Raw genomic sequence first — 19663 nt, 5'->3', positions numbered from 1 at the left:
TTCCCTTCTTTCTCTTCAGAAAAAAAAAATCCATTTTACAAACACTCTCTGAATAGCTATGATGGCCAGGTACTACAGAGATCATAGCTATTCCTCCATGCACTTGATTCTCCTGCTGTCTTTGTTTTTGTGCTTTAAAGAGGACAGATCTTCAGGAGGTTCTGTTGTCCAGAGAGGAGTGGAAGGATTACAGTTTTAAGATTGCTCACCAGTAATTATTTTTCTTACATAGAAGAGATATTTTGTCTCTTGATACTGCCCTCTTCCCCATTCATAAAGAAAGAGCATGAAAAGTAATTTATTTGTCCTTTGTGCTACTTCCCTGCACGTTGCCTGTTCCTAACTGGCAGTATGGAGAAACTGGTGTTTGTTTGAGTGTTTCAGTTTGCTTTCCCAAAATGGAGGGAAAGTAGACTAGGTGCTTTCAAATGATGTTGAGTCTTTTGGACTGTGAATATAGTGTTCCTTTATCTTGAAATTCAAAATCTGAGTTGCAAACCAAGTCTGCCTTACTAGAGATAGCATTATCTCTCAAGCTAAGTAGCCCAGTTACGTGGGAGCTGCTCAGTCCTGCTGGTGAAAGGGTAAGATTTTGGAGGACAGATCCTCTCAAGGGAAAGGAGCAAGGAAGTACTGTGCATGAAAACGTGGTTAGTTGCACGCTTCATGTCAACCAGCATTTGACTTTTAACATAATGGGACCCACAACTGGGTTCCCATCTGTCCCTGAAGTCCCACTGGAGGATCAAGGACTAGGAGCATTTATTCCAACAGGCTGGCCAACCTCCTGAGTAGACGTTTGGGTGGTGAAGGAACATTACAACCCATGGTTAAGTGAGGTATTAGCATGTGCAGGGAAAGCAAAGGGTACAGTGCGGTGGGAACAAGAGAGGCCTTGGGACTGATAGAAGAGGGATACCCATCTCAAGTGCATGTATGCAAATACATAACAGCCTGGGGAACCAGCAGGATGAATTAGTTCTGCATATAATCGTGGAACTATGATGCTGGTACAGTGGAGACACAATGGGACAGCTCACGTGACTGGAGTGAGAGATGGATGGATACAATCTTTTAAGGAAAGGCAAAGATAAAGAGGGTGGAGCTGCTATGATGTGAAGACGTTTGGATGTAAGGAGCTCTTCAGTGGCATGACAACAGCCTGATAGAGAGCTTGTGGATGTGCATGGGAGAGGCAAAAAATAACATCATGGTGGTAGTCCCACCTGAGGTGAGGAAGAAGACAAAGCCTTCTTCACAAGTCTCTGAATCACAGGCACTGATTTTCATGGACGACTCATTCCCTGATATCCACTGGCAGGATAACACTGGAACACAAGCAGTTAAAAGGTTCTCTGGAAGATGTCAGGAATAACTTCTTAATAGAGGTACTGGATAGATCAATAGGGTGATATGCAGCTGGATCTGATGTTTGTTATCAACAGCTGCTTGGGGATTATGTGATTGATGGTAGCCTTGGCTATACTAACTGAAATCCAAGGTCCTGATGGAGCTGAGGAAGGAGAGTAGCAGAGCATAGATTCTGGAATTCAGTAAAGCAGACTTCAGTTTCATTCAAGGAACGGGTTGATGAGATAACATAGGAGGTAACTATGAAGGGTAAAGGAGCTCAGCAGAGTTGACAGGTGTTTAACAACCTCCTCTGAATGTGAAGACAGTTCATCCTGGTACTCAAGAAACTAGTAGAGGTATTGGAAGACTGGCAAGGCTGAACAGGAAACTGATGACTTGGCTCCAGGGCAAGAAGTCAGTAGGTAGGAGTTGGGAACAGGGACAGTGTAAAAAGGAGGAATTTTGAACATGTAAGGATTGGTGTTATGAGAACCAAAGCTTGTCTAGAGTTGACACTTAGACAATCAAGGGCAATGGCAGAGAGCTTTGCCTAGTGCTTTGGCAGTAGAAGGCTGAATAAGGAAAATATGGGTCTATTGATGAAACAGACAGATGATTCAGTTTCAACAGACACTGTCTTCATCGCCATAGTATTCACTGGCAGGGTCTCTTTGGTAGCTCTGCCTAGTGAAGGCATTTGAGGAGAGTCTTCTGCAGTGAATGAGGACTGAGTCAGGAAGTGCTTACAAGAACTTGACTAATGCAAGTCCTTGGAACCAGATGTGTTGCATCTAAGGTATGCTAAGGGTACTGGCTGATTCTGTAGTGATGCTCCTCTGTACCATATTCAAAATGTCATGGACATCAGGGAGGTCCTTGAAAACTGCAGAAGGCAAATGTTGCATCTGCCTTCAAAGAGGGCCAGTCAGCCTTATTTCAGTCTAAGGAAAACAATGGGACAGCCCTGTTGAAAGTGCTGGCCATGTAAAGAGGAGTTGGAATAGCCATGGTGAATTTTTTTCCAAGAGCGAATCATGCCTTACAAGACTGGCTGCCTTCTGTGATAAAATGATTAGCTCTGTGGCCAATGGGAGAGCAATAAATGTTTGCCTCAACTTGTAACAGGTCTTCTGTGTCTTGTAGTATCCTATCCTGATTAAGATGATGTGAGCTGGGTGGATGGGCAGTGGCAATGCAGTGCGGAGTTCGCAGAGACACCAAATTGATGGAAACTCAAGGGCAGTACTGCCTGTCAGAGGGACTTGAACAGACAGGAGGAATGGGCTGACAGGAGACTCATGAAAGTCAACAAGGATAAAGTTTTTCTTGCTCCTAGGAAGGCCGAGCCGCTTGCAGCAGTACTGGCTTGGAAGCAACCCTGATGAGAGCAACCTGTGGGTCTTGGTAGACAGCAAGCGCAACATGAGGCAGCAGTGTGTAACGAAAGCTAACAGTATTGGGGCTGTTTGAAGAGAAGTATAATCAGGAGACTGGGGAAAGTGATTATTCCCCTTTACTAAGCACTAGACTACATCAAGAATACTAGATTCCACCCACCCCCAAACACATGCATCCCCTACTTCAATGCTCAAAAGAGAGACACATAAACTGAAGGGAATTCAGCTAAGGGCTGCTGAGATGGTTTGGGAAGCACAGTGGTATATGGCAGGCAGACCAGAGGTGATGGACATAAATTGCAACAAGAGGGAAAGGAAATCGCTCGTTTGGATTGCATTCAGTAACTTAACTTTCAACTGCTTAATTGTCATGTGTTAAAGCATTAATTGCTTTAACAACAACAACAAAAGCATAAGTACCAAATGTTAAAATTTGGAATGTTTTGTTTCATAACCATTTCATAATTACCATAAGATAAAAGTATCTTTTGAAGATGAAGAATGGGTTGTGTTCAATCTTGATACTTCTGTTTGTTTTCCCAGAAGATGATCTGTATCTTCAGCACTTTTAACACTATCCTTTCTCTAATAAACATCCATACTTGGAAACACAGTCTTTTGACTTTCTAGGGGGTGATTTTTAAAAGTGGTTTCAAACTTACTTTACTCACTGGGATCAAACTAATTCCAAACAGAAGAGGAAGAAAAGAAGGAGACAAACTTCAGTGCAAAAAGGCAAAGACTCTGGGGAAAAAATGGTGGTGAGCACAATGTTAGGAAAATCATTATTAAAATAAATAAAAAGGAGTGGTGTTGAAATATATTAATATATTTATACATCTGAGAGTCATTGAGAATGGAAAGGAGCTCTTGAGGATGCTCAGGCAGGATCAGCTATAACAGTTTGCCTTGGGACTGTGTCAGGTTTGGTTTTGAATATTGTTATGGGTGGAAACTCAGCAACCTCTCTGAATAGTCCCTGTAAAAAGGTGTTTTGTGTGGTCAGAGGGAATTTCACACATTCATGTTTGTGCCTGTTACCTCTTGTCCTGGCAGTAGGCGCTGGTGAAAATAGTCTGCCTCCCTGTTTCTACACGTGGATAAGAGCTCTCTATGCACAAGCCTTCTCTTTCTCGTATCAAAGATGTTGCTAGTCTGTTGATCATTTTCCTAGACTTTTTCTAGAACTACACTGGTAATCCCATGTCTTACTCTGGGGATCACAGACCTGGCTTCATCAGTGCTGAGTAGTGAGGAAGGTTCACCTTCCCTCTACCTGCTGACAGTGCTCTTAGTGCAGTCTAGGAGGCATTTGACCTTGTTTGCTTAGAAGGGCACATTGCTGGTTTATGGTCAGCTGCTTGTGCATAAGTCCTCAAGACCTTTATTGAGGTTGGAGAAGGTGATCGTTCCAGCTCCACTGGATCCTTTTTCTCTCCAGGGTTGTATCTCATGGGATTTTCCCAAGCAGGTTTCTGAAGATGTTGCAGTCTCCTCTCCTGAAATCCAGTATTGTCTTGCTTTTTACCTTGCTCCCTCCTCTGAGGATCCTGAACTCCATCATCTCATCATTATTGCAGCCAAACTGCCCGACTTTAATGTCCCATGACCAGTTCTTTATAGTTTGTAAGTATTGAGTCTAGCAGTACACCTCTCCTTGATCACCTGTGTCAGGAAATGATCACTGCACTCCAGAAGTTTCTTAGTTGCTTGTGTTCTGTTCTGTGGTCCTTCCAGCAGATTGGAGGGTGCATCAAGTCCCTGTGAGAAACCGAGTCTGAAAACACGAAACTTGCAGTTTTCTGAGGAAAGCCTCATATACTTTCCCCTGATTAGGTCTGTAGCAGGCACTTATTTTGTTCTATCACCAATATTGTTCTCTCTGCTAATCTTCACATAAGGGGCGACTACCCCTCCTTACCTTTCTAGCCTGGCTTTCCTGAAAAGCCCATATCCATTTGTCACAGCACTCCAGTCATGTGAGCTATGCCACCATGTCTCCATGATCCTGGTGAGGTCATGAACCTGCAGTAATTATGCAGACTTCTTTCTTTAATTCCTCTTGTTCGTTCCCCGTACTGTATGCATTGCTGTATAGGTGTCAGGGAGGCACCAAAATGTGCTGATTCCCCAGAATGTGCATGAGAGCTTTCCCTATAAGGCTCTTCTGCTGGCATTTCTTTCCTTACATGCCTAAATTTCATGTGGTTGCACTTCTGCTTTTTTTAATGTTCCTTTTCTTCTGATCACTCCAGGCCCTGAGTTGCCTATCCCATCCACAGTTCTCTCACTTGTTTGTTGAGGAATCTCCAATGTTTATAACCAAAAGTCTATGAGCATTTTTATATATCTAAATAAAAATGAATAATAATGGAATCATCACAGATTCCAAACATAAGACCTAGAAAGGCTGTATTGTCGTTATGCAATAGACACACACATTTAATATTGTGCACTAATGGAACTGGACATCATGGCATAGGTATTAGATGTAAGTTGTCTGAAGAGAATTGCGCAATACAAGGAATGAAGACGTTCCAAAATAAGCAACTGCCCTCTGTAGAAGAATGGCTGCAGAAGCGTGGCCTTAGAATCTTTGAAGATCTGCACAATCCAGGCCTGGTATTAGAATAGGCCTGCAATTAGAATTGTGCTGAAGTTGCTGTGCTGAAGATAACAAGAAAGGTAGCCTTGAGCTATTCTTGAGTCCTGAGACCAAGTAATTATGTCGTGCCAACAGGCCGTGGCTGTAACAAGCTCCAGCTGCTGGCAAAGCAGGTGCAGGGCCAAGAAAGATGGGGACCGGTCTGGCAATACAGGGAGTAACAAACTACAAGGCTGCAGCACAGCAACACAATTAGCTACATGGATAGAATGCTTATTTTAGTCATGATAATTAGGGGTGTGAGAACCGCGCGCGTTTAGAGACTACTAACCAATTATTATATTTCTGCTTTACGAATATGCATGTGTATCGGCTCTATGTAAGCAGTGTTAGAAACTAATATAAAGTTGAGCAAGATGCATAACTCATATTGAGCGTCTTCTTGACTCCAGCGAACCCTTCTTCCAACAGCCCTCTAAATTCCGAACAGAACTTTTTCTCTCTGTAGCTCACAGTCTACTTTCTGACTTTCAGGAATTCTTAGTGAGATGGGGTTCATCCTGTTTTGAGCCTGGATGCCAGGCTTATTCATGAAAGTAATGCCACCATGTGCGTAAACGCCATGATAATCCATTAATTACTTTTAGACTAGAAATGCGGTTTTGGCTTTGAAAGCAAGTCTCAGTTGCCTGTGGTTAGATATGAGGCATTCTGTGGGAAATGTCTTCCTGTGTTTGTATTTACTGTTTTATGGTGGGCACCTTCAGATCTTCTTTCTTAGTTTCTTGGTTGGTTGTTTTAGGTTTTGGGTTCTGTTTTTTTGTTTGTTTGTTTGTTTTCAAGCACTTTATTTATTAACTTAGGATTTACTATTCTAATTTTATTGTACAAAGTACTTACCATGTTTCTGTGTTTTCAAGACTCATCCTTTGCTGCTTGTTTTATGGAAAACCTTTCCATCCTGACAGCATCCCTGTGGGTTTTGTTTTGAAGGGAGGTGCTTTTTCTCACATCTCTGTTTTTTCAACTTAGATTGTTACTTAATCCCGCTGGGTACACGGATTAGTCTCCTATAACTGTAAAAGTTCATGAAGAGTATTTGTGCAGCATCTGCTCACAGAATTGTAACGTGATGTAAAATCTGGATAGAAGCTTTTAACCTCTTCTAGTAAGTACCACCTGTTTGTAGCTCTGCCTCTTCCCAGTGCAGAAGAGTTTATTGGCTAGTCCAGACCGCTGTAACGATGCCTTGAGCAGCCTCTGTGTTGTTCTGAGTCTTGCAGTTCAGCCCACAAATGGCTAGAGAAGCCCGGTTGTGCCCTGCAGCACCAGACACTGTTGGCCTGGCTTTGCATACGTGAAGCCTTGGTTTTTCCGCCCTTGCGGGTCCAGCCGGCAGTATTTACCCATTTCTTTGTGGACGTTTGGCCAGGCAGGCATTCCCTGCTGCGTGCCGCAGCCATGTGCGGGAGCTGTGCGTGCCGGCCTGCACTGGGTCCGGCCTTCTGCTCTGTCTCCTCAGGGGGTGTCTGGGCACGGGGCAGAGCCTGCTGCGCTGCTGTGATAAACAGACTGTTGGGATCCGACAGCGTGACTTGCTGTCCTGTCAGGCCAGTGCTTTCCCCTTCTCCCAGGTATTAGGCTTACGCTTGCTTCTTTAACGTTCGTCTCCTTTACAGATCCCATGCTAAGGAAGAAAGGAATAGTCCTGCATCCAAATCTGAGTCTGGCAGCATGAACTGTAATACATGGTTTTGTAAATGCACCAAGTGTTACACCTGCTACTGAGGTTGAAAAAAGTAATGTCCTGGCTAGCTTGTGTGTGCATCCGCAACGTGTATTCGTAGGTTTGGGAGTTGAGTGTGTACGTGGGGTTTTTTGTTTGTTTTTTTTTAAAGACCTTAACAATTCATATTAGATTATGGTATTTTTGGTAGTAAGGTCTTCCGTGTATCCTGGCAAGTAGCTTGGTTTTTTTTTTAAATTTATTATCTTAGCACTATATATATAGAGAGAGAGAGTAGTAAAATCTTTGTACAGTTGAAAACTTGTCTTGTGTCTTTGTCATTGTAGTGGCTTGTGTAATAAAAATATATAAAGTTGAATTAAAAGCACAGCTGATACAATCCCGTTTTGTAGCTGTGCATTTGTATTTTCATGATAAATCAAATGGGTATGGGATATTCTGAAAAATCCTTGAAAATATTGTTTGTGTTTCTCCTTGCGTACAATACAAAATGAAACAACCTCCATTGTTTTCAGATCAACCTAGCAGAATTTGGTCAAATTATCTATGTAATATGCTGTCTTCATATGGGAACATTTTGTAGGCTAACTTCAAAACAAGCTTGTTTAAAGTCAGATCTTCAGTCATGTTTGGTGAAGATTGTAGTTGTTTTATAGGCCTGTTTTAGCCTTTGTTTCATTCTGTGTAGATGATGTGTGTTTGCAGTTTCTTGAAACTACAGTTTAGCCTAAGTTATAGTTAATGTTTAAATGTAAAGCAACTAGTAGTATTTTTCACATTCCAGTATTTTATATCAGATTGAGATATTTTCCATTTAACATCCTTTGAAATATGCGTGCTGTAACATGTATCCGCTTTACTTTCAAAACATTCTTTTGGCTGATAGTGACTTAGAGTGAATATATTGAAGCGAACCTCAGAACATGGTTCTGATTTTTGAGAGTAGATTTCCTTAGAATTGTTTGTCACAATAGTACATACTTACTTCTCCAGCCTAATGATTTTAATGTGTTTGTAATTTAGTATATTTATAAAATTGATAAACAGTTGTTCACGAGCTCAGTTCAGGAACACAGTTTCTATTTCGTCAAAGGCAAAGAAGAGTGTTTTTAAAAACAGTTCTCAGTTTAACAACTGTATATTTAGTAAGTTGGAATACAAGTTCATGCAGCTGTAAATGTGAAAGCACAAAGCATAAAGACGCAATGAAATGCTGCTGATACGTACAGTAGGCGAACTCCAGCAGCTCAGCTGCTTCTAAGGGGATGATGGTAAAAGTTCTAACAAGCATTTTGAGTGGTAATACTGAAAAGATTGTTTGCATATTTCTGAAGAAGTTATCCAGCTGTGGTTTGATGATGGTTGAGAAAATAAAAGGGTTGCTGGCCGAAAGTTTTGCAGAAGCAGAGTATAGGTGAATTGGTCGTAAATGGGATGTAAACAAAGTAGTGCGTGTGAAAACATAGATACTGACAATGGTAGTAGATTTGGTCCTGTTCTAATTTTTATATTGTTAACTGAATTCATAAATTTGGGAAGCATAGCCAAATTATGGTCTGTTAGATTTTACTCTGCTTGTGGCTGTTTCTCAGCTGACGTGGACAATCCACTTTGACAGTAACTGTAGAAGCTGACAAATTAATTGTTGTCTGTGGTGAACATGACTTAGTGTGAGTAAGGTTTTGCTCTTAGAAGGCCTACAGATAAATAATCATTAGGCACTTTTCCTTATAATTATTTGTGTGAATATAACCTCTGTGTGTATTTTTTGAACAATAAATTTCCCCCTGTTTTTATTCAGCATTTTATTTTGACTCCTAGTGTGTGCTGAAATATTTTTCTTTTAGTTCCAATGTGGTAAAGTGATAAAAACAGAAAAGTAACTGAATCTCCTGGGCAATAAGAACCGATAGGAGTTTTTACCGTGTGGTAATTGTCATCTAACAGTTTTTATTTTCTTGAAGGTTGACCTTGAACTACCCAGGATAATGTCCAGTTATCATACTTGTAGTCAGTTGTAATTATGTATGTATATGGAGTGTTTTGCAACCTGAAGGTTTAAAAAAAAAAAAAAAGATAGCTAGAAGGAGGTTCAGTTGAAGATTTGTAACTGGCTATGGCTAACCTGTCTAAAAGGAAAGCTTGTTTTAGGAATTCTGTTGTATTGAGGGGTCTGGCTCTGTTTTGGGATTTAATTTCTTTAAAGGATTTAGTGTACTTGCATGAAATACAAATGTAGTTTCACTTACTGTGTGTAATGTATAACTCAAGATTTTCTTTTAAATCTCATTCTTCATATAATGAGGTGAAGAAGTATGTTTGACAGAATAATATAACCCCAATTTTAATAGATAACCATAATTTTTAAGACATGATATGTAGCCTGATCCTTATTAAAGCTATTGTATGTGTAACATGGAAGAAGAATTAGTCTTTTAAGAACAACTAGCTGAGAAGAGATTTTTAGCTTTGGTAAGGCTTAACCATTTATTATTAGCCATCATGTGTTACAATGGTAGTTGGTGTTCCTTTGTGGTTCCAGATATGCAGCTGTGGCATTTGTTGGAACATACCAGCTTTTTAAAGTTATTTGATAGTATTTGCTTGCTCCTTATGTCACTCATGGCAGAAAATAAAATGTTTTCTGGGGTTCAGATGCTGGATATCTTTTAGGAAATACTGAGTCTGAAAGTTACTTTCTCAGTGCCCGTATCCTGAAGGAAGAATACCAGAAACAAAGAGGAGAAGTGTCTCCCATGACCTAATAGGTGATACATCTGTTATATCACTAGATAAAAATATCTAGATATGAAGATAGTGTTGCTTATGCTAGTAAGATTGCAATTCTATGAGAAAATTCTTTTACCAGTTGTTACCTCCATGCAACTGGTTATATTTTTGTTGTTGTTTTGAGAGTTCTGTGTTTTCTAGCATTAGTTAGAGGAGTTGTTTTATTTAACTATATAAAAAAATACGTTGCATTTCAGCACTCTAAGGTTGAGATAATGTGCATGTGATTTTTTCTGATTAAAAGTTGATGATAAAAATCCATGCCTCTCCATACTTCACTTTTTGCCGTAATGCCTTTTGAAACACAGCATCATTGAACCAACTTATAAGTCTGTTCATGATACCTTTCAAGAAAACAATGTGATATTCATTGTAGTTAAAAGTCAATTTAATAGTTTAAATTGGCAGCGGTGGAATTTACTCCTAACAAATATTCTGCTGAGCTCAGGTTTGGCTTTTTTCCCAAAGATAAGGCTAGCAGTAACACAAGTGTCAGTAGATTTGAGAATACAGTTTTATGATATCTTGCCACCTTCCTTCTTGTCTACAGACTGTATGCAAAAAATTACATGTGATGAAAAGATATTATTTTTTTTAAAACAACTACTTTCTAAATTTCTGGAGAAAGTGCAGTCAAAAAGAGGGTATATTAAAGTAAAACAGCTCTAAACAATAAGGCAGTGTAGAGAAAGGGGAGGAAATGTTCCAAGTTTTTCCTAGATGCAGATTTGCTCATAATAGGGATAGTGTATTTAGACTACATTTGCAAGATGCAAAAACTGGGGTAAAATATGCTCTGCAAATATGCTGAAATTTTTCTGAGGTGTACTGGAATTTGAGAATATCTCTGTATCCCACGACATAAGCAAGGTCATGTTTGTAGCTGCTACATTGAGACTGTCACTATTGTTTCTTGACAAGATTTTAACTTCCTTAATAAATTATGCTTTAGATTTTCTGCAGATGCATGTGTAGTTGTATGCTTACTAATATCCAACATATTATTCAACTTCCGTGACTATTTTGACTTTTCCATACAGATCTACTTAAAGATTAAGGTATGCTTGTTTATTTTTGATCTCTTGCTTTTTAAGCCTACAGATAAACAAACCAAATAAATACTACATGTATTTTTTGTATGAACATAAAACTTCACATTACTTAGGTGAAAGAAAACAGAATTCTTTATTTTGGTTTTAAAATAGATTCACTACTTAGCGTTAGAAATAAGTCCTAGAGGAGTCAAGCTGGATAGGTGGGCAAGCAGTGGTATAGTTGAGGGAGGTCCTGACATAACTAGTTTTATAGCATTAGAGTGTCGGGAGATAAGTTTTTTTGTTTGTTTTGTCTTAGCTTTGAATAATGTAGGACTAACAAATAATGTAGGGCAGTTAAGACTCTCCAAGGTTCAGAAAATAAGCAGGGAAACCTTGATGCTTTGAGAAGCTCAGTCTGTATTTGTTCATTTGGTTTTCATGCCAGATACTATGTTTATGATTTGTCCTTTCTAGGTTTGAATGTATAGTGCTTTTATGACTGTGTGTTAATGGGTACATGTTGTAGATAATTCAAAGTGTCTTTGCATGCTGCTGCAGAAGAGAAGAGCTTCCACTCTCACCTTCCTTGCAGAGGTGTACTGGCACGTACAGTCCTTTTAGAGGGGTAGTTGTCCTTGGGAGTGCGCTTCTCTCCGTTTCAGGGACAATTTTCTGGCTAAACAGTTCGCTTTAGACCTAACCTGGATATTGTGCCTTAAGTAGAGCTGCAGGTTTGGTAACAGCTGGAGGAATTTTAGGTGCTGTAGCCATTCACAGACTGGAAATATCTCCATAACCTTATGTTGTCGGAGGCATAGTTTGTTTAACAGAAGCTGGCATCCAGTGTTCTACTGTGGGTGGTTGGACCACTCATCCAGACTGAGGTGCAGAAAATCAAGACTTCCTGTGTTCACTGCACTGTATAGAAAACTAAATAAATCTGAGGGGTGTTACCCACAATGGCCAGAACTGCTTTTAAGTAATGCCCCCTAGGATGCAAGTAAAAATTATCTTAAACACATGGATTTTCCTGGTCAGGAAAACTGTTCTCTATCTGATGAATGTATTTGTATTTGTATGTTCTGTTGAAATATCCCAAATCTTTGAAATCTGCTAGCATTTACTGTTTATGCATATGACCAATGATGGTGAATGTTTTCCCTCCAAAAACCGCAAAAGGGTCAAAATAAATACAGGTGCCCAAGTAAACAGCTGTTGGTACACTTAAAAGGCAATTGTAGTGAATGAAGACACTACCAAAGTCCTCTCAACACCCGTTCCATGGAGACCTAAGCACTGTAGTGCTCAGGGCCACCAAAAAATGTTTTGTTGCATGTGTTTTTTTTCCTTGACTTGTTTTTTTTCTGCCTTAGTTAAGTCAGCATGTGACAGAGTCCAAGAACTGGAGTCAGCATAAGGGAAGTGGTGAGTGCAGACAAAGCGGTAGAGTGGGGAGCAACAGGTCCCAGACTGAAGCCTGTTGTTTCTGGAGGTGTGCGGTTACTGCAGTTATTTAATATGGGCCTAATATCTTGTTTCCCTGGCTATAGTTTGATTTAGTTTTGCAGCCTTGACCTTTTTATAGGGACATGCCACCTGGTTGACATGCTACAAAAGGATTTTCAGGTCACCTTTGTAATTGTTTCTTACAGATGTCCAACAAATAGGGCTCAGATGACTTGTTCACCTGATTCAGACATATTCTCAGGCCTTTGTACACTCTAAATATTTTGAAGAAACATAGCATTTTAATGTAGTGGTCATCTTCACCTGGAAAATACTTTCCATTGTGGCAATATTTAATCATTATTTTTACAGTTATTTTTTATTATTTCCCTGCTTCTGAGGAGACCCTTGTAATGGTGCAGTGCACTTCAGCTTTGCTAAGCAGAATCTTACACAACCATCTTCAAATACTAAACAGTAACCAATACAATACTTTGTTTTTTCATTCATAATAAAGCCTTCAAAAAACGGTATAATCTTCACTCTTCCCTAACTTGGAATTAGGCTGTGTGCTGCTACTGGTCTATTATGTCCAGCACATCTGATGTCTATGAAGGAAAGAAGAAAAAAAAAATGCAGTTTATTTCTTGTTTTACAGGATGCTCACTGGATATTTTAACTATAAATGTCACATTCTTAGTAAAATGTTAAACTTCATAATCTTAATAATTAAAGCTGTGGTATTCATGGTCTGTATGCATGATCTGTATTAATCTGGTTGCTTGTGTAGTTTCAGATTTTGAAGTGTTTTTCTAGAACTAAAAGGGACTGCAGCAGTGCAATAGAATTAGAATAACTTTTGAAGAGGAAAACAGTTCAACAAGTCCAAATCTCCTTCATATTTTTGCCACTCATTTTATTTCTTCAGGTTGATTGTCCAAGTCTTCCGTGCTGTTAGAGATGTGTAATTCCCAGTCAATCTGTAAAAACTTAGACACTCCCTGTACTTTTTTCTGCTGTAAAATGTGGTCCATTATCTGAAGAAATTCCTTCTGGTATGCCAAACCTAGGTATTACTTCTTTTAACAAAACCTAAACTGCTTCTCTAGCCTTGTTGGCATGACAGGGGAAAGCCTTAGGCCAACCAGAAAAGGTATCTATTAATACCAATAAATATTTATACCAGTTGTATCTTGGTAGTTCTGTAAAGTGTATTTGCCAGTGTTCCAAAGGTGTATTTCAAGTCTGTACAAATGTCGACTCTTTTTGCTTGGATTAATGCCAGGGCTCGAGTGAGGGCTGTTAATCCAGCTTTCTGGGCAGAAGTGTTGCTAGGTAATGATTTGTTTTCCAGTACTTCTGTATTTTTTCATCATTAAAGTTTCTGCCCCAGATCATGGTTCATCTCGAAGATCCAGCCTGCTGGAGTGAACTTGTTCAATAGTTGTTAAACAATCATCCTGTAATTCTCCAGTTTCCAAGGTTGGCAGTGGTGTAGCTGGGTAAAGAATAGAGGTTTGAGAGAGCATCACATCAACTTGCTCCAGCAACATGCCTGATACTGAGCTAATCAGGTTGGAGAAATCCAGTAATGTCCTTTATTTTCAAGGAGAGGGATCACAGTGTGGTGTACATACACAGTAAGGGGTTGGCCCAGTGTCACGTTTTTGAGACTCTGATCAGTTATGGTTGCAGCTGCTGCTCTCAAACAGGCAGACCACCTTTTGCTTACGTCACCCAGTTGTTTGGAGAAATATCCCACCATTCTCTTCCAGCTTCCTAACCGCTGTGTAAGCGCTCCCAATGCTACTTGTTGCATTTGATGCACAAACAATTGAAATGGCTTCTGCAAATTTGGGAGTCCCAATGCAGGGGCTTCTGTCAGCTTTCTCTTCATTTCATCAAAAGCCTTTCAGCATTCTGGAGTCCATTCTAACAGTTTCTTGTCCTTTTCTAGCAGCATATAAAGGTTTGGCTGTCAAGCCAAAATTTGGAATCCAGAGCTGACACCATCCAGCTGTTCTGAGAAGGCCTTGCAATTGTTTCTTTGAGGTGGGAACAGCAATTCTGCATATTGTCTCTACCCTGTCCAACACCCAGCTTTCTTGAAGCCCATATAGTGGACTTCCCTTTTTGCAGTCTGGGCCTTTTTTCTTGAGACTTGATATCCTGCATGGCCCAAGAAATTGAGTAAACTAATAGCCACCTCCCAGCACTGTTCCTGGGTATCTGACCCAATCAGTGTATCATCTACATATTGTAACAGTGAAATGGTTTCATACTCACCATGCCATTGCTCCAATTTTTATGCCAGTATATTACCATGTATTGTGGGGCTGTCCCTGGGGAAAGACAGTTGCATCTTTGGTCCTGCGGTCGGATTCTCCCATGCAAAAACAAAAATAAGTTGACTCTGCTTGTTCACTGGTATACAAAAGAAGGTGTCTTTCAGATCCAATACCATAAAATACACGTTAGTCCCTGGTATTGAGGTGAGGAGAGTATAGGGGTTTGAGACTACCAGGTGGACATCAACTGTCCGGGTATTGACTTCTCATAAATCTTATACCAACCTGTATTCCAAGGATTTGGGGTTTTTACTGGGAGAATTGGAACGTTAAATTCTGACTGACATTCTTTTAACAGTCCAAATTTTAAAAAAATAGTCTATTAATGGTTCCAATCCTCATGGGGACTCCAACTTCATAGGATATTGGTTTTTTCTTACCGATTGGACTCCTGGTTTCAGTTCAGTTTTTACTGGATCCATGTTTCCCACTCATCCTGGAATTTCTGATGCACAAACTAGTGGTATAACTGCATCCAAGACACCAGGAATCTCCTCCTCCATAGGTTTTTCTTTGGTGAGCAGACATATTTGTGACTTCGACACATTTTCTGGAGGAGTATTCAACTGGACAGAGTCCTCAGGAAAGGTTAATTGTGTATTTAACTTACAAAGCAGATCTCATCCAAGCAGTGGTAAGGGACATTCTGATATATAGAGAAATCTCTGCATTAATTTCACATATCCGATCAGTAATTCCATTCGCTGTAAAAATGGCCTGTAAAAAAAATCCTGACAGGGTTTCCCTCCCTGTCACACCTACAACATTTATTTGGGTTTCACTTAAAAGTCCCTTGCAACTAGTTACTACAGAATGAGCAGTCTACTCAAGTGTCTAGCAAGAAATTTATTGTTTCATTCCTCAGCTTAACTGGAACCAGAGGATTGGCTGGGGATGTGGCAATAGATGCCTCTAGTCCCCTTCCGTCTAGACCAATTTCTGCCATAACTCCTGTTGCCCCTTCTGACTCCCTTTTCTGCCTGCATGCAGTTGGTGGACATTCCTTCTTCCAGTGCCCTTCCTGGCTGCAATAGGCACATTGGTTGCCTCAGAGGGGTAGTTCACCGCATCCTTGCCCTTAGACTTATCCTCTTAATCCTCCTTACCCTCAGACACTCATTCCTCATCCTCGTCCCTGTCCATTAGCTAAATCAGCTAACACTGAGGTTTGAATTTTGGCTTGCCTCTTTTTCTTTTTCCTCTGCTTCATCTCTGTTATTATACACCTTGTAGGCAACAGACATTAGCTGTGAAATCACCATTCCCTCTGCCTTTTCTGCCATTTGAAGTTTTTTTTTTTCTGATGTCTGGTGCAGATTGTTCGATGAAAAGCATATTAAATAGCATCCTGTTTCCTTTGCTTTTAGGGTCTAGATCAGTCCACTTACGAGCCACTTCACACAGGCTCTCATAGAAGGCTGAAGGAGATTCTTTGTCTCCTTATTTTACCTTATAATTTTGCAGGGTTCTTAGGTTTCTGTACTCCATTCTGAATGTCATACAAGATTAACCTCTGATACGGTTTCAGTCGGTCTAACCCCATGATCCTATTTGGGTCCCACTGGATCCTGTCTAGGGAGAAACTAATCAGGACTTGGAGTTCCCATAATTTTTTAAATCCAGACCTTCAGTTTTTCTAATTACTCCTTCTTTGGCTTTTTCCAAAACCACACTCCTTTCCTCATATGTAAATAAATATTCTAATAGAGCTTGAATGTCTCCCTGATTAAGACTATGTGTTAATATCACCATTTTAACCGTGCTGTACATTCCATCAGGATTACTACAATAAGATCCAATTTCTTGTTTACAATTTAACAAGTCCAGGGTGGTGAATAGAACATGCACGTACAGTACCACTCCTTTAGACCCTATTGCCTCTGTAAAAGGTGCCTGCAATGTTGGCTTTTCTTTCCCGCTAGTCCTGCTTGAAACCAGACCCGCATCAGAAATAACCTCCTCACCATTAGATTCATTCCCTGACCCTCCTTATTTTCTTTGTCTGGGGTGGGGTGGTTACTAGCAACTGAACTTCCTTGCCATCTCTATTCTGATCTCCTTTACGTCGAGCATAATGAGATTTAGACTTCCCATTCTTTTACTTCCTTTCTTTAGACAATGAATATATCCCATTCTGATATTTTGAATCTACCAAATTACGCTTTTTTTCTAGTATCCCAATCATTTCTTAAAGCAAAGAACAAATCAACTTCAGGAACTTCATCTCACTTCTCTTGTCATTTACAAAATAACGTCAATTGTAATACAATACTGTGTTTTAAAGGTCCATTTTCTGGCCATTTTTTCTGATGGTCCAAATTGTGGCCACCATTGATTACAAAATTGTTTTGATTTATCTTTTGGCATAGGGTCCCCTCCAGACTTACCCTAATTCTTTAGCAAGCATCCGAGGGGAGACCAAAGGGGAATTTCTGCAGAAGCAGAAGAAGCCATTTTGGTACTAAGAATAATTTACCTGATGTTTCATACACTATAATTACAAATGCATACACCTCAAACCAAACATTTCACACACACCCAAAATCCAAGTGTGAAAAAATGTATGCAATACCAAAATCCAAGGCACACATCACCAAAAGTGTAGAAATTAATATGCTTCTGCTGTGTATCACTTTGATGCATCCCAAACAGAGCCCAAACCAAACCAAATCTTTGTGCTTCTCTTTCAATTCCCAATCACCCCCCTTTCGCACAAGAAATACCTCTATGAAGTATTGCACCATTGAGTCGTTGGTCGTTGTGGCTTCAGGGCTGGTCGTATCAAGTCCATGATCACAATGTTGGTGCAAGCTGGAATTTGCCTGGCCAAGCCCCTTTCCCTGGAGCGGTCAGTTGATCCAGGCAAGGCACTAGGGCAGTCCTTTGTCGCCAAAATGTTGTCCCGTAGGCAGGCTCGGTACCTGGTGCGCCGTGCCGATTCACACACCGAATCAAGGTATTTTTATTCCTTTATTCTAGGTTGCGTGAAGTAGGCAGCTGGGTGGTAAGCCCACAAATGCCTTGTTCCTCGGTTGTCAGAACTACACTTCTTACACAGTTTAGCATACAAAGACATCAGCCTTCATTGCTTACAAGGTACTTAATTCTTTCATTATTTAGTGTTCCAATTCCTATTTGTCAAATAATTCCCTCACTTCTCATGTTAATTGGTGTGCACTCATTCTCAACTTCTTTTTGGGTCTGGGGGATTTCTTGAGCCAGTGGTCAGTGTGGTCGGTAGTCATGATCTCCTCCTGCCGGAATTACTTTTTCCCTAGTTTTTGCTGAGCTCATTCCTCATGGTGAACTTCCAGTCAGCTCATCTATCTTGTGGGGGTGCTTCCATTTGAAGTTACTCTTTTGGACAAAGGATTTATTGGCGCTCAACAAGGCATTTAGCAGGATATAAAAAAATACATCTTGAATTAACCATTAACAACTTGTTTGTTTCAATTGTTTTAAAGTCAAACTTCTAACAGCACATTTGACTTTATTAATCATTCTCTTAATCATTTGATGTCAGACTCATGGAGTGTTTGTTACTCATCACTGAGATACGGTGAACAGATAGTGCTGTGAAACCTGACATTAATGGCGATACTCACAGTACATGACAGTATTGTACATGTTTTTTGCAGGATTGGGTTTTAGGTTTCCAAAACATTGAGAAGTCATAGAAGGGCTTTTGAAGCTTTCAGTTGCTTTTCTTATTCTATGGGTTCTGAGTAGCATCTGTTATTGCGTCTTGTAATTCATGTTTCTGACACTATGCTTTTATAATGTTGCTTACGCTATATTGGAGGGGATATGATTTTGTCTGGTCTACGGTGTTCTGCCCAAAAGAAACATTCTGAGGTTTTAGAAGCAGAATAACAAAGTTATGGATGGCTGTCAATAAGGATGTACTCAGCTGCCAGATAGTCTGAGGGTGATGGGGTAGTCTTTATGTCAGTTTTAAGTCTTATGTTTTGGTTTTCTTAGAAGTTACAGTACTAGACTGAATTTTGTGTGTGAATTGAAATAAATTATCGTATCAGTGACAAATAAACAGTTGCTAGTTAGCTTTATCTCATTGCTTTAGGATTCATAAAGTACAGAATCTAGGTCTAAGGAACTAAGTTAAATGTAATTTTTATTCTTTGTTTTTCAGAGGCCCAGAAGACACAATAAATGATTGTAAAATCCTTTTTATAGAGGAAATGTACAAGATTGAAAAGCCAGGAGCCTATCCATTGACATTTGGTGATGGAGATTACAAAAGTATGCTTTATTATTATTATTTATAAATAATATAAATAAATATAAGTAAATATTGAATGATATTTCTTTTTTTAAAAAAAAGAAGGATCAGCATACAGAGGTAACTAATTTTTTTCTGTGTTCAGGAGCGTATTGGTATAGAATCCTTTTTAGATTTCTGTTCTAAAAATATATTTGCTTAAGGCAGCTCCATTACTTGACGTATTGAGAGACCTATCACATCTTACTGCTATCAGTGGTAAGCAAGGAAAAAGGGGAACATCTGATAACATTCTAAATAAATGCAGAATTAATTTGTAGTCTCAGTTAAGTTCCTAGACAGGTGTCCAGGTCACCAGAACCGCTATTGCAATTGACATGTAATTTAAACTTTCAATAAATTAATGAATGACAAAGATGGAATCGGTCTGTAATGATGCACTTTAACCCTGTTGTTATGTCAGAATTAAGAAGAAGGTAAGGAACTTTGTGCCAGAGCTGTTTGTACCCTGAAAAAGAAGGACAATTAATGTTTGGATTATCATTTGGCCCTGCATGACCTTCTAAAAAACATAACTCCCCAGAACCACAGGAAGGGGTTAGTGGCAGCTTATCTAAAAAGTAGTGTGCCATTTTATCCTAAGTTTAAAAATATGTTGAAGTTAGGAGTTATAGGTGTTTGTGATAGCAACACAGGGATA

The 19663-nt window shown here is 39.7% G+C and overlaps 1 protein-coding gene across 4 annotated transcripts in view; it reads left to right on the top strand.

Moving 5' to 3' along the window:
- The window catches only part of UHRF2 (ubiquitin like with PHD and ring finger domains 2), a 98308-nt gene that overhangs the window by 43137 nt on the left and 35508 nt on the right, over positions 1-19663 (top strand). For 2 of the 4 annotated variants that reach the window (XM_055790515.1, XM_055790514.1), the window contains exons 5-6: positions 17703-17819; positions 18874-18983. In XM_055790515.1, coding sequence (XP_055646490.1) covers positions 17703-17819; positions 18874-18983 — 227 coding nt within the window. The remainder of the gene's footprint in view (positions 1-17702; positions 17820-18873; positions 18984-19663) is intronic. The other 2 variants (XM_055790517.1, XM_055790516.1) reach the window with 1 other exon arrangement.

The sequence above is a fragment of the Falco peregrinus genome, chromosome Z (assembly GCF_023634155.1).
Source record: "Falco peregrinus isolate bFalPer1 chromosome Z, bFalPer1.pri, whole genome shotgun sequence".
NCBI lineage: Eukaryota > Metazoa > Chordata > Aves > Falconiformes > Falconidae > Falco > Falco peregrinus.
The sequence above is the reverse complement of the archived record's forward strand: the minus strand, read 5'-3'. Positions and strand labels throughout refer to the sequence as shown.